The sequence below is a fragment of the Drosophila persimilis genome, unplaced genomic scaffold (assembly GCF_003286085.1).
Source record: "Drosophila persimilis strain 14011-0111.01,24,50 unplaced genomic scaffold, DperRS2 tig00000002-arrow-pilon, whole genome shotgun sequence".
Classification (NCBI taxonomy): Eukaryota; Metazoa; Arthropoda; class Insecta; order Diptera; family Drosophilidae; genus Drosophila; species Drosophila persimilis.
The window spans coordinates 10405526-10419485 of NW_020825289.1; the positions used below are offsets into that span (position 1 = coordinate 10405526).

At 47.7% G+C, this 13960-nt stretch overlaps 5 protein-coding genes across 5 annotated transcripts; 4 read left to right on the forward strand and 1 right to left on the reverse strand.

Annotated features, from left to right (window-relative positions):
* The first annotated feature begins 663 nt into the window (after nucleotides 1-663).
* Nucleotides 664-1331, forward strand: LOC6590218 (endocuticle structural glycoprotein ABD-4). The gene is made up of 3 exons (XM_002016495.2): nucleotides 664-675; nucleotides 738-938; nucleotides 1072-1331. The coding sequence occupies exons 1-3, from the start codon at nucleotides 664-666 to the stop codon at nucleotides 1285-1287; spliced, it is 429 nt and encodes a 142-aa protein (XP_002016531.2). The 3' UTR covers nucleotides 1288-1331.
* Nucleotides 1332-1912: 581 nt separating this feature from the next.
* On the forward strand, nucleotides 1913-3008 carry LOC6590219 (larval cuticle protein LCP-30). Its single transcript, XM_026985397.1, has 3 exons — nucleotides 1913-2014; nucleotides 2079-2626; nucleotides 2693-3008. The coding sequence occupies exons 1-3, from the start codon at nucleotides 1997-1999 to the stop codon at nucleotides 2943-2945; spliced, it is 819 nt and encodes a 272-aa protein (XP_026841198.1). The 5' UTR covers nucleotides 1913-1996; the 3' UTR covers nucleotides 2946-3008.
* A 41-nt stretch (nucleotides 3009-3049) lies between these two features.
* LOC6590220 lies at nucleotides 3050-3883 on the reverse strand. Its single transcript, XM_002016497.2, has 2 exons — nucleotides 3245-3883; nucleotides 3050-3183 (listed from the first exon to the last, which is right to left on the reverse strand). Exons 1-2 carry the CDS (start codon nucleotides 3866-3868, stop codon nucleotides 3109-3111), a joined length of 699 nt encoding a protein of 232 aa, XP_002016533.1. The 5' UTR covers nucleotides 3869-3883; the 3' UTR covers nucleotides 3050-3108.
* Nucleotides 3884-6818: 2935 nt separating this feature from the next.
* On the forward strand, nucleotides 6819-7765 carry LOC6590221. The gene is made up of 2 exons (XM_002016498.2): nucleotides 6819-6961; nucleotides 7028-7765. The coding sequence occupies exon 2, from the start codon at nucleotides 7123-7125 to the stop codon at nucleotides 7606-7608; it is 486 nt and encodes a 161-aa protein (XP_002016534.1). The 5' UTR covers nucleotides 6819-6961; nucleotides 7028-7122; the 3' UTR covers nucleotides 7609-7765.
* A 2566-nt stretch (nucleotides 7766-10331) lies between these two features.
* LOC6590243 (larval cuticle protein LCP-30) lies at nucleotides 10332-13574 on the forward strand. Its single transcript, XM_026986203.1, has 7 exons — nucleotides 10332-10481; nucleotides 10798-10939; nucleotides 11349-11375; nucleotides 11769-11919; nucleotides 11984-11999; nucleotides 12480-12652; nucleotides 12723-13574. Exons 1-7 carry the CDS (start codon nucleotides 10437-10439, stop codon nucleotides 13207-13209), a joined length of 1041 nt encoding a protein of 346 aa, XP_026842004.1. The 5' UTR covers nucleotides 10332-10436; the 3' UTR covers nucleotides 13210-13574.
* Nucleotides 13575-13960: the final 386 nt, after the last annotated feature.

Here is a 13960-nt window from a genome sequence, read left to right on the forward strand (position 1 = left end):
ATGCCACAAGCCGGCCACGACGGGTTTCATGTACAACACGACACAAAATGATCGAAGCACCAACGCCCCCTGAATGCAGACACTGTACAGTGGGCTCCAGCCATAGATGGATTTGAATTCTTTGGATTCTGTGTAACAAATTTAAGAAAATCGTAAGCGAGTTTTGTCACTAAATATATTCATCACTGTGTGTTGGACGACACAGGCATCGACAGGTCATCATGTATACGAGTCGTTCGACAAATTGCAGCAGCAAACACAATTTCAAATCTGTTAGGGCATCTTTGACGGGGGCCTTGCATGTGTAGTAGTGGGTGGACGCGAGCGATGGTTCACGAGCGCGCTATGGGAAGATGCAATCAGTGGCCAGGCTTCCGATCTGTGCGCCTTCAAAATGCTATACACTTGCCCAGCTTTGGGCTGCAAATCTTTTGCCTCAGTGCTGCCGCTGCCGCTGCTGCTGCGCTGCCTTCTGTATACTTCTATGGCTGTGTGCGGTAACTGTAAAGTTCAGGCCACAATGAGAGTCCCCAAGCTGGAGCCACTGAATCGAGCTTGGGTATAAATATGCAAACGGCTGGCAATTCTGGCCACAGTACCCAAACGAAGCTAGGCCGCAGCAGACGGTCGCAAAGGATCAGATCACAAATCAGAGGATACAAAATGCAATACAGAGTAAGTTCCTACCAGACTTTGTTGGCTTAATGGAGACTCAGTTGGTTCCGTTCCGCCTGCAGCTACTCATCGTCGTAGCCTTGCTGATGAGCTTGGCCCAGGCAAGACCACAAGGACAATCCGGAGAACCTATTCCCATTCTCAGGCAGGAGCAGGAGGTGAACTTCGATGGGTCCTACAAGTACTCCTATGAGACGGGCAACGGCATCAATGTCGAGGAGGAGGGCTACCTCAAGAACGCTGGCACCGACGATGCTGGACAGGTGAGTTCAGCTCAGTGAATCGTGCCCAGACAGCTTGGCATTTGCTGGAGACCTGCACCTGCCCCTCGGGCAGCTAATTTGCCAAATAAACTCAAGCTAATTTTGATTTACATCTTGTGTGCCATTTGCAAAGGTCGCGCAGGGCTTCTTCTCCTACACCTCCCCGGAGGGCATACCCATTCGGATCACCTATCTGGCTGATGAGAATGGCTTCCAGCCGCAAGGCGATCATCTGCCCACGCCCCCACCAATCCCTCCGGCGATCCAGAAGGCACTAGCCTACCTGGCCACGGCGCCGCCGCCGCCTCAAGAGCAACCGTCTGGTGGGTTCAACAACCGACGGGGCTAGACAATGTGGATCACCTACATATGTATTCCCCTGTGTGAGCAATAAATCGGGACACACAACAAGCGAATGTGGAAACGATAATAAATTGATTTAAATGAAACTGTTTGAACGATTTTATTGGTATACTAAAAACAGTCAACTAAGTTGAATGAATAAGGCGCAGAATAATTAGTTGCTGATACTTACCAGAACAATTTATTCATCCCGAAAGTATGCCATTCCATTAGATTCTATAGTCCCCTGCAGAGGATTGCTATCATACACATTCGCATAGCATACTTTTAGGCGAGACGCGGAGGAATCTCAATGAGAAACTACTGGTAACTGGTAGCCTGTCCAAAATTATCTTCGCGTGACCCCCCCAAAGAAATGTCAATGTTTGGTCCAGCCTTTGGAGATGGCTCATCGAATCACTGCAATTAATCTGCATCAAGTGGCGGCATCCACTGTGCCGGCTGCTTTCCAACAAATTATGAACTAATCGCATCGTAAACCCCGACGCTTAATTGATCAAGTCCCCCACCGGTCAGATCGGTGCCAATTAGGCACAGCAGCAGTCGCACACTTGGCCCAGACCAGACCAGGCCGGACCGTGGGCACTTACAGAATAGAGCTCGATTCTTCTCCATGTGGGCGTAGTGCGGCGTACCAGCGAAAGATATAAAGCTGGGGACCACTGGCCAAAGCTTCTCATTGATCATCTTCAACCATGTGGCTGCGTATAACGGTAGGTTGGGTGCTTCACTCGGAACAAAGGCCACGTCGGGTTTCTTACGGACTTCCTGTTGCAGATTGCTCTACTACTGGCCTGCGTGGCTGGAGCCCTGGCCCAAAGCGACGGAAGGTATCGGCCTCCTCCAGCTGCGGTGCGGGCGACTGCTGGCGACGGACGCTATAAAGGTGGTAACGACGGACGCTATACGGGTGCCAACGACGGACGCTATCGCGGAGGAAACGACGGACGCTACTCCGGCGCCAGCGATGGCCGCTATGTACACGTGGACAACAAGTATGAGCATGACGATCGAGCCGGCGGTGCTTATACCGGAGACCGTAACCGCTATGTGGGCGACAAGAATACTGGCGGCGGAGCAGGCCGTGCTGGGGCAGGAGCAGGAGCAGGGTCAGGGTCAGGGGCTCGACCAGGCGGCGGGGCAGCTGGTGCGGCAGGCGCAGGAGCCACCAAAAAACCCCAGCCGCGACCCACCATACCTCCACCGCCAGCCGTCGTCGATGTGACCGCCAATTTGCCCAAGGGACGGGGCACAGGCGAAGGCGGCAATGGTTGGGCCATCATCCGACTGGAAGATGATGTCGAGCAAGATGGCTACCACTATCTGTGAGTATACTCGAACCAAGACTGCAGCAGAGAATAAAATCGGGGATAATTCGATTCTCCCCCTAGCTATGAGACGGAGAACGGCATTCTGGCCGAGGAGAGCGGACGCATCGAGAAGCTGGCCGAGGATGATGGCCTGCGCTCGAAGGGCTTCTACGAGTACACTGGCGACGATGGCATACTCTACCGCGTGGACTATACGGCCGACGACAATGGTTTTGTGCCCAGTGCTGCTCACCTCCCAACGCCACCACCCCCGCCGCCCTATGTGGCCAAGCTGTTGGCCTACCTGGAGGAGAATGCCAAGAAGAAGAAATAGATATTGAATCGAAAGTGTGAAATGAAATCTAAGATTTGATAATAAACCGATGTGCCATTAGAACTGTTCATGGATTACAGCTAAAATAAGTGCTTTAAAACCGATTCCAGTTCCGCATTACATTTATTTCACCAACTCCAATACATTTCATTTATCATTCATTTTACCGCAGAGTGGGCAGGATACGCTGTTGTATGTACTCCAGGACTTCGTTAATGGTCTCATGAATCTTCTCGGGCTGTCAATGAACCAAGCTTTAGTAGGAAAAAGTGCGTACCCACCACATAACATAGACTTACGTCCTGTTCGGAATTAATGTTGCTTTGAGGCTGAGCCTCGTGCTGTTGCTGCTGCTGCTCCTCGCTGACCTCCGCAGGTGGCTCACAGCTCACCTCTGAGCCTTCATCGGGCTGGTGGTAGTGATAGGGCTGTTCCGCCACTCCCGTCGCCTTCTCCGTTCCCGTCTCCCACAGCTTATTCTCGTTAACGTAGCTATATTTTTTCATGTCCGGATGGGTCTCGTCGCCATCGCGCACCCATTCGAATTGGATGATCTGCCAGCCCGTGCCGTTGTAGTTGAAGTCGATCATGAAGCGCAGATGATCGCGGGGACCCAGGGCGAAGTTCTCGTTGGCCTCCTGTACACTGGCGGCCAGCTGCTCCTCGGCCTTTCGGAAGATGCTGCGCAGATCGGCGGAGTACGGCTGTCCCCGGTCCCCGTACCCGCCATCATAGGGATTGTGCTCATGCCGGTACTTTCCGCTGTCGTCCGGCATATACCAGCCCGTGGCTCCGTGCAGTTCGGGAATGTACCGGCCCCGCTTGGGCGGCCTTGGTTCCAATTGTTCCTGGCCCCAGGAGCAGGTGATGGCCAGGCCAAGCAGCGCCAGAGCACTCAATGGCAGCGTTAAGCGTGTTTTCATGTCGACTACCTGATTACGTTTGATTCGACCCCAATGCACTCGCTGGCCATTTTAGTTTGGGTCTCCACGCCCGATAGCCGTTTGGCTAATAACACCCGAGGTTTATGTGCCAGATGGCATCGTTTAATTGGATTAAATATGGGCGGGACTGAACCCGAGCTTATTCGGCGGCAGATGATTCAGCAGCCACTGCCTGGCAATAAGTAGAAGCTCTTTGCATACTAACAAGTCATCAAATACTGTAAGCGACTAACTAAGCAACTCGTTTGCATTGGCAACAGCGGGTCGCTTTTAACCTTTCGGAGACCCAATGCATTGCAGCCCCCACCAAAACGGAGACGACCACTTCGGAATAGAGATCAAACTGTGTCAAAGCCATCACACCCAGATGTTGGACAGAATGCCACCGATGACCGACACAGGATAGGATTCCACAGGCTACCACCAATTGAATAATTTATCAATTGAACACTTAACACATCCAACACAACGCCTTTCCATTGATTTGCTCAGTGCTTATCATTCAACAGCTCTGTTCCTTCGAAAGCCTTTCAACCGCATCACTTATCGATGATCGATTTGTCAGACATGTTGCCGTTTGTCACCTTAATTGGCTGGACTTTCGGCAAACCAAACCCAATAGGATCAAAGGTAATTAGTGTCGTTTAAATCAAATTTAAAACGCATTATACAAAATGAGACGCTCGTTTGTCTTACTTAAAAGGCATTTATAACAACCACAACTGTCAGTCCATCGAGCTGTGAGATCGGTCAACGGTTTGGGTTCGATATTCATTAATCACCTTGTCAGCCCATTGATTTGGGCAGTCATACCATTCATAACATCGCTGTAGATCCCATAGCCCGACAACTCTAGAATGTTGAGGCGGTGTCAGAAATCGAAAGCGACCACGCCCACGCCTGCTGCCAGACAAGGTATCGTTTCCGTAGGCTGGGGTCTTGACTTGAACTCTTGACTTGATTGAACCTTGCAAATATTTCAAATACCTGATCGTGGTAAGGAAGTGAATGATGATTGGGTGCCGTGAATCATGAGGTCGTAGAACCTACGTAGAATCATCACGGATTACTCACTTATAAGTGATTCCGTTCGATCGATGGATCGCTCGTAGGAATGTGTATGTATTCTATTAAAACTGCAACAACAGGTTAGCATTTATCTCTCTCTCTCTCTCTCTTTGGGATCTGGATTGGTGGCGGGACTTTAAATTATTCGCTGGAGATAAATAAAGAGAGACTGCCCCTGGCACTGAGTCGCCAGAAACGCGTAATTTGGTGTTTTGCATGCAATTAATTAATTTCACAAAATGTTCGCTTGCATGTTCATGCCTGCACCTCCCCACTGCCCCTCTGCCACCACTTGGCCCGCGGAGCGTCCTTGGGGGGAAATTTATGAGAGTGCCGAAAAGTATCACCGCTTTAGGCTGACAATTGGCAGGATATGGCCGTTTACTCGTAAATTGAACTCAACTTAAAGTAAAATATTTAACGACAGTTCTGTGGTCAGCGTTAACGTTAACCCATTCGAAAGAAGCTCAGCCAGCGGAACTAGAGATTTCTGGGGAAGTTTATACAAGATTGAGATTCCATTGGCATGATGTCATACCGGGGGCGATTGTGAAATAAAACACATTTCTCTTCTTCGCACTTGTCGGGCTGGAAATTTATTTATATGCGATTTTTCCATTTTATATAAATTTATTTTATGCGCTTTTTGGCCAAACGACAAGAGAGATTTAAAAATTGAAGTCACCCAAAACATGAATGCGTATTTTATTTAGCACCTTTAGATTTTACAATCGCGGCGGTCGGATATTGCTGGGGTCCGACAATAATTTAGGAGAGGATCTTTGAACTCGCTTGCAATTTGGGTCCCTCAGTCCCAGTCCCAGGTGTCAGGTTGAAGATCCCACATATCACATATCACGAATACCAGACTGAAGAGGCATCAACTCGTATCCAATTACGCCTCATTGTGGCTGGTAATTTGTTTCATTGTTCTGGAGTCTGCTCCAATTGCAGTTTGTCAGTAAGCCTGATTTTTTTGGGTGGGTTTGCCTCGGACCTACAGCAAAATGGCGCTTTGTAAATTAATTCGTTGGGCGAAACAAATGCCAGCAATTAATGGCACAAATCGTTTGTATTTAATGGGATCGATTAAAATGTGAATGCGCCGTGTGCTACCAAAAACCATCCATCTATTCTGGCATTCGGTGGCCAAACTGGCTTCAGCATCCACCAATATTTATAGACGTTCCATTTTGATTTATACCACCCGTGATGCCTCAGAACATACTAATTAAACCAAAAAGAGAGCAAATGATATATAAGCAACAAATATTGAGAAAAAATCAAACCTAAATAAAAAAGGAGACGAGTCGCATTGACAGTTCCAGTGTGTGTGAAAACCCACGCAAAGTCGGGGGTAATTTATGGACAGAAATACAATGCCAGCCTATAAAGATTTCATTTGTTTTGCACGAAATGCTAAAGGCTGTCTGTCCAAAAGGCCGACTTAGAGGGGGTGAAAATACGCGTAAATCATATGTGGGGAGCCCAGTCTCTGGAACGGGAACGGGAACAGGAATGGGAATGGGAATCGAACTGAACAATGCTGTCATTATAATATCCAATTAAATTCCACTGGTAAACCCCGGGCTTGGCCAAGGGATAAAGTGCTCAAACAATCGATAGGAATCGATGAGCGCAAATACATATTCGCATCTGCGACGCATTGGAATGGCAAAAGAAGAGGCATCGATCGCATTCTTGATAAGAGCTGTCCGCCTCCCAATACAGAGAGCGAAAGAAAGACAAAGAAGCAAACAACGGTGCATAATGAAACATCTGTTATCTGGAAGCATTTGGAGAGAGAGGAACGGGGAGTGGAAGCAGTTGCTCAAGGTTTATTCGAATAATCCAAAGAAATTTCATGCATACCCAGTATGTTATTTCATTTCACTTCAATTGTAATGCTGCAGAGCACTCGGTGATATGAGAACGCCCTCCAAAAAAAATAAAACTTTTGTCGGTTGAGATTAATTTTAGTTGATCAGCGACTGCTCCAGAAGGGTGCGTATTACTCATAAATTATCTTTTTTAAACATACGAGACTTTCCTTTCCCACTGTGCCTCCAGTTCTCTTCGGGCCCTCGAAGCGCAAAGCTTGTATCGGAAACGCAAGCGCAAACGACTTCGGAAGCAGAGTTACTCGTATTCTATCCCCGGAAATAATGGGCATCGGAACCAAGCTCTGGCCGACTGTGGGAGCAGTGGTTTTCCTAATCGGAAGCGTGGCAGTCGGCGAGATTCTCAAGTGCTACCAGTGCAACGAGGCGGACCAGACGTGCGGCGGCCCGCAAAAGCCCCTCGGACACATTGGAGAGTGCCCCCACTCAACCATGTGCACGAAAACCGTATTAACCATGAGCCTACTGGAGGGAAACCAGTGGATCAAGACGATGCGGGGATGTGCCCAGCAACTGAGCACCACACACGTCTTCGTCAACAAGTCGTGGGAGGAGAAGTCCGTCGTGGAGGAGCCGTACGAAGAGGGCTGCATCGAGGAGAAGGTGAACTTCAGGAACACCGTTCTGCTCTGCCACTGCCGCGGACACTTGTGCAACGCATCGAGCAGTCCCGCGCTTGACGGCCGAATGCTGCCGCTGATCCTCATAGGCTTCATCTGGTACTGGAGCTATAGGAAATTACACATGTGATCGCCTACTAGTCGGGGGCACTTTTTGGGAGTGCCCGTGTTGATACTTCCTGCTCTCTAAGCCGACTCAAATTGTTTGAAATTAGTTTTAAGCAGATTAAAGATTTATGTGCGACACTTTCCGGAGGAGAGATGCCTCGTCAATGAAATAAAACACACTCAAACTTGTTCTGACATTGGATATGGATCGTAAATACTTGAATTCAGCGGAGATTAACATCCAACCGAGCCCATCCAAGCCGATCCAACCTGGTCGTGTGATGTGATAGTGACGCATCGTATCGAAGAAAGTGTGAGATTTGGACAGAATGTGATCCAAGGTCAATGCCAGTGCTGGCCATTAAAAATATTTCTCCATACAGATATAGTCTGTATGTGTGGATTTTTATAATAAAATAACACCAGCAGCACCCTGCGGTGTGAAGATCTGATCTGATTTCTGATCGCAAATACTTGTAGCATGCAAATCAAGTGACAACCGCCCGGGCATCACAAATCGAACTTGTAATTGATTAAAAAGACATTTTATTTAAATATTTATTAAGTATTTGTGACTTTTATGAATGCCCCCCCTATATAGTATGTAGAAATCGACAGAGCCCAAAAACAAACGAAATGATTCAAAAAGTAACAATAACAGCACGCGCCGTGATTCACACAACAATCTGGCTCTGCTTTGGGTCGGGTCTGGTATGGCCTGGTCTCTGGTCTCTGGTCTGTGGTCTCGTTTCATTCCATCTCTGCTGGTCTGGCTCCCAGCCGTGGGTTCAGCGTACGACCTTTGGAGTGCACTGACTGTGACGCATCATCGATACTTGGTACTTGGTGATCGGTGCTCGGTACTCTTTACCCTCTGCCCGTGGCCAGCCCGACACTCGGCTTCCCGTGTCCCAAACTGTTGCGTTTTAATCACAGTTTATGTTTATGGTCGTTATTAATTGGCTTAAGACCGGCAATGTGCGCTGACAATCCTTCTCCGTTTCGGCTGCTTGCATCTACATACAAATGGATGTACCTAGTAGTATATCGGTAATCTTGGATTCATCTCCAGACTCCGAAACCGTTAAGGACAAATTCCAAGCCGATCCCCGAGCTGTCACTGCCGCAGCTGCTGGCGGTGTCAACGTTTGCTACAAACAATTAAAATCATTTTTGTCAACATTTTTCTTATGCCGGTTCAATCCGAGTCTTATTCCGATTCCGATTCCGGTTATACTTATGCATATGTCTGTACATATGTATGTATGCTGTGAGAGACCCAGCCCCAATCGCAGCCCCATCCTCATCTCCACCTCGAAATCTCCATCTCCAGCGTCGAATTCTGCTTCAGCTTCAATATTAATGCATTTCGCGTTGTGGCAGGCGCGCGCATTGTCTGAATGGTTATTTATTTTTTTTTATTTATATTTTTTTTTTGTGTTTTTTTTCTTGGCTGTATTTCCGCTGGTGCGTAATTTATGATTTCATTACGGCACTTTTATGGCGCTTCCGAGTGCCTCCAGGTAGTTGGGACATGTATGTATCTCCGATGCCGACGATGTTGTCATCGGTTGCCAAAGCTAGTTAACGTTGGACCCCAGCTGAGAAATTAACGGGCGTCTGAGCATGGCTAAAGCGATCCAGGGAAGGAAGATCCAGCCCAAGACCCTAAATAATGCCATCCTCCGCAGGATATTTATCTTTCCCGGAAACCATGCACATCGTCAATGTCAATGTATCTTCGAGCCTCTCTTCAAGAGGGGGATTTCGTATTTGTTTAAAATCATATTAAAAGAATTCGGGGTGTTCCCCGAACAAAGTTTTGAGTGTCACTTACATATCGAAATATGCTAGTTAGCTGTTGAATTCCTTCCTAGCAAAACTTTATCTGTTAGACTCTTCAGTATACAATTTTCATTGGCTCTGTTTTGCCGCATGTCCTTGACTTAAATAGGTATTTTCCCTTTATTGTGCGACTATGACCAATCAAAACAAATTAATTTTTATTTTTCAAAAGTCGTTATCTGCGCTGACTTTATGACGTCTGGGGCCTGAACTTTACCTTCGATTATCAGCAAATGAAGCGATTTCCAAAAAAATTGCTCGCTCTCATTGTTCGGCAGAATTTTGATGACAGTTCGCATCGAAATCACGGGAATTTCTTCAGCAGAAGCGTAGTAAACAGCGCGTCATCCACTGCCATATATCCTGAGCTGCAGATCGCTATAGTTCAAGTTCAAAAGGTCGCTGAACCCGAGGAGACGACGTTTGCCAAATTATACAAATTTTTAATTGATTATATATGTAATTACGATTATTGACGACATTGATAGCCTTATAAATGATTACCTCAGTTATTGAGCTAATGAGAGCGTCTAAGCTGCATTCCATGCGAAAGCCAGTAGCGAGATGAGACGCGCACAAGACAAGAAGAGTGCGACTCGTCATTGTCGAAAACCCATAAGGGAGTAGCCGGAGAGAGAGAGAGAGAGAGGGTGCCAGAGCTGTTGTTCTTCTTTCTTATCGAATTGAACTGAGGTGAACCGGTACGTACACACACACACACAATCTCACACACGAAGCAGAAACAGAGCAGCCCACAGCAAACGAGCGCGCGGATGCTGAGCCGGCTGAGGCTGAGAATTTTAGGAGCGTCGTTGCGCCGAAAGCACAGCCACCGGCACATCTCTATATAAATGGGGCGTACTTGATCGAACTCCAAACATTCCTGTTGCAGTCGCCCTCAGAGAAGGATTACCAGCGAGAACACATCAGCCAGCAGAAAACAGCAGCAACAAGCCCGAGGATAATTACCCAAAGGATATCGACTATAATCTAAGAAAAGCAAACATGTTCACCCAATCCATGCTGAGATTCTCCGCTGTGGTGGTCGTGGTAAGTAATCCAGTGCCCAGATCCTGCCAAGTGACCAGAGTGACGCCCAGTGCTGGCGGTAAACGTGGTGAACAATACGTGTATTACGTCTCCGTCACGTTGCCAGCGCGAGTTCAATTAGCAAGAAAAGAAATAAATACGCATTTATTTAATTACCTCGTGCCGACTCGATTCGGAGCAAGTTTTGGCACAGGCGCCGCTGATTCATTAGATCCGGAGTACATTCAACCCGTCCGCACTTTGGGGGCCACTTCCTGTCACTGTTTTAATTGCATTATGCAAATCAGTTGGTAATCATCTAACCCCTCGCCTACAGGCTCTCATTGCTGTCTGCCACACCAGTCCCGTCCCTGACGAGGACCTCAATGGCAAGTACACGGTTTCAGGGCAAAATTCTAACGCCGGCAAATACAGATCAGTGGATGACGGACGCTACCATCCCAGCTCGCAGAATGAAGGTATTTCGTGATCCAACTCTATTAACGCGCCTACCCACGCCCACTGACTGCATGCGGTTGCTGTTGCCGCCCACTAACCCCCAGCCAAGAGCGAATTGGCTGCCACCAGAGCAAGCCCGATCTTGCCCAGCTACCAGTACTAACACACATGTACAGACGTGCCCGAGAGCATGCGAATATGCGTTGATTCCGATAACACACTTATTTATACTCGTACCAATAATCTGTTGACTCTCTAACCAAGTTCAAGCTCAAGGTTGGCCCGGCCTTTGAAACGTTTTAAAATTGCAAATCCAATTCCGAATCGGAATATCGCGATCTTGAGCTGAGCTTCTTCACTAACCGGAGTACACTCTTCCCCCCTCTCCCTAGCACTTAAACATGATATTAAACATTCGATTTCTTATAGGCCGGAGTGGTACACAGGATAGTTTAGGTAAATCATTGAAGTACAAATGAAGGAAAGAAGCCATTCCATTCTTTCAGTTCTTTGTAGAGAACACCATCCACACTATCACAAAATCGATACTCATCTGCAGATTAGGGATGAAAGCTGAACTTTTGCCGTTCTGGCCTCACTGTAGTTGTTTGACTGTAGTTTAACTCAAAACCGAATCACTTTCAGACTTAACTGCAAATCCATTTGTACATTTGTACATAAAGGAAACGAGAAACTAACGAAAGTTGTAAATATCTAATGGCAGATATGCTCGTAACTAAAGGGTCCGAAGTTACCCGCACAACACCCATACTCACACTCACACAGACTCACACAGTGCTTTTCCTATACACAGACCCACTAACCATTGACTTCTGTTGCACCCCAAAGGTCGCTACAATCACATGCCTCAGCCCTACACTCATGTAACGGATCACCGCGAGCTTGGAGCCTACCATCACGTTCCCTACCCCTACGACGGTGGCTATGGGCCATATGCCGGACTCAATCTGCCCTACGTCCACGATGCCAAGCCCTACAAGTGAGTGTAACTGAAAATAATAATCTGTAGTGATATTAACGGAATGAAATCGTTTCATTTGCAGCCACGATCTGTACACAGTAAGTAATGCCGAGTTTAAAGTACCTGAAATCCGCTTGGAGTACGGCTTTCCCGAACATGAACCGCAAATCGCAACACAAACCCATCTACAACCGAGCATCCAGCACTAAAGCGCCAAAAGCCCCAGCCCAGCCCCCAGAAACCCCCCGCAATCCGGCAATTCCCCTTCTGTTCCACCTCCTGCTTTCATAACCAACCAAAATGATTATTTACGAACGTTTTCGGCTCTGCAACTAAACCAACCATAACGCGCTACATGAACACCTCATAAGGTATCCTGCATGATCCAACCCGAACACGAACCCGAACCCGAACCCGCATCCGAGCCCAAAAACCCTTGAACCCTACTCCTAAATCCATGCCCACGTACACGCATGCAACCCACAAGCACACACACACACCCACACAAAAATGAGCAAAATGATAACAAAAAAAAAAACACCAACTACAACCACACAACACCGCACCACCACTCACAGTCCACGACGACGACAACGACGAAGAAGCCGACTACAACGACAAAGCGGACCACCACCACCACCACCACGACCACGACCACGCCCAGGAACATCCTCTACAACTACGACGATGAGGGACGCCACAAGATTCTGCACCAGGAAGAGATCCGCAAGAAGGACAAATACGATCATGCGTAAGTTTTCCATCAACGAAATTCCCCTTCCGTCCAAGCTAATGTCCCGAACATGTCCTATCCGAAACAGTTTCCTGACCGAGAACGGCATCTACGGCGAGGAGGAGGCCAAGATCCATCACACCGGCGGCACACACGCCAAGGGATACTACGAGTACACCGGCGATGATGGCATGCTGTATCGCGTCAACTACGCCTCGAACGATGGAGGCTTCATGCCCGAGGGCGATCATATTCCCACTCCTCCCCCCATTCCCGAGGCCATTGCACGCGCCCTGAAGTACGTGGAGGAGCAGCACAAGGCCAATGGTGGAGCCCAGTTCGATCATCGTGGCTTCCGCATCAACCACATGACCAAGGACATCAAAGCCCAAATCAAGTCCATTCATCTGGAGCGCATGCCTAAGGAGTTGAGTGACCAGATCCGTATGCTCGAGCACGAGGTCGAGCTGGCCGAGGAGGAGGAGCGCGAGGAGGAACGTGCCGAGCAGGAGCGGCAGAAGCGTAAGCGCCTGTCCGACGTACATCCCACAGTGCAGCCAGTTGTGCCCCACTAGGTTCGCTCTCAGACTTGCCTCATCAACAGCCATAAGGTCCCTCTACCTCTACCAACCACCCTCCCGCCCACCCAAACAATCCTAGTCCAACCACCAACACCCCACCATTCCCTTGCATTTGCCGAGTGATCATCGGGCAAACCCTATAACAAGCCATCGAAAAAATCCAGGAAAAAATCCACAAAAAAAGGAAAAGGAAGGAGACAAATGGAGGAATCGAATTGTAGTCGTATATGTAGTACTCTCCTATGTTATTTCGTATTTATTTATCTATCTAACTCAATGTGACAACGTTGCTAAGCATAAGATAATTAATATTTGTTACTTTATATATCAAAATACACACCCAACTATGATATCTGTTACGAAGAATCAAGTGTTTTTTTCCAACGAACGAAAAACTTGAAGATCATCTTGAGCCCTTGAGTTGAACGAATGTTTTATTATTCTGAACCAAAGGCCACATCGCATCGCATTTGATAATGAAACTGTCTGACATTTTGCCAAATTATATTCCACATTTTGAATACCCAATATACGGGCTCCGTTTAAAATTAATGGGTTTCTTGCTCTCCCAAAGTCGAGACAAAAACAAGTCTCCGTCTAAGTAGTCGCTGTATACTCGTACACCGAGTACTCGTACACTCACTATTCACATTTCCGATAAGCGAAAGTTGACCCATTTTTGTCGGCAGGCCCAGCTTGAGCTGGGGGTAACCCATAAGAGTGATTTACTTAGTTTTAAAAAATA

Coding starts and splice junctions, on each gene's coding strand:
- LOC6590218 (XM_002016495.2), top strand. Junction 939..1,071: donor GCACCGACGATGCTGGACAG/GTGAGTTCAGCT, acceptor CCATTTGCAAAG/GTCGCGCAGGGCTTCTTCTC.
- LOC6590219 (XM_026985397.1), top strand. Junction 2,627..2,692: donor CAAGATGGCTACCACTATCT/GTGAGTATACTC, acceptor TTCTCCCCCTAG/CTATGAGACGGAGAACGGCA.
- LOC6590220 (XM_002016497.2), bottom strand. CDS start 3,868: ATGAAAACACGCTTAACGCTGCCATTGAGTGCTCTGGCGCTGCTTGGC. Junction 3,184..3,244: donor ACATTAATTCCGAACAGGAC/GTAAGTCTATGT, acceptor GTTCATTGACAG/CCCGAGAAGATTCATGAGAC.
- LOC6590221 (XM_002016498.2), top strand. CDS start 7,123: ATGGGCATCGGAACCAAGCTCTGGCCGACTGTGGGAGCAGTGGTTTTC.
- LOC6590243 (XM_026986203.1), top strand. CDS start 10,437: ATGTTCACCCAATCCATGCTGAGATTCTCCGCTGTGGTGGTCGTG. Junction 10,482..10,797: donor TCTCCGCTGTGGTGGTCGTG/GTAAGTAATCCA, acceptor CCTCGCCTACAG/GCTCTCATTGCTGTCTGCCA. Junction 10,940..11,348: donor TCCCAGCTCGCAGAATGAAG/GTATTTCGTGAT, acceptor GATTTCTTATAG/GCCGGAGTGGTACACAGGAT.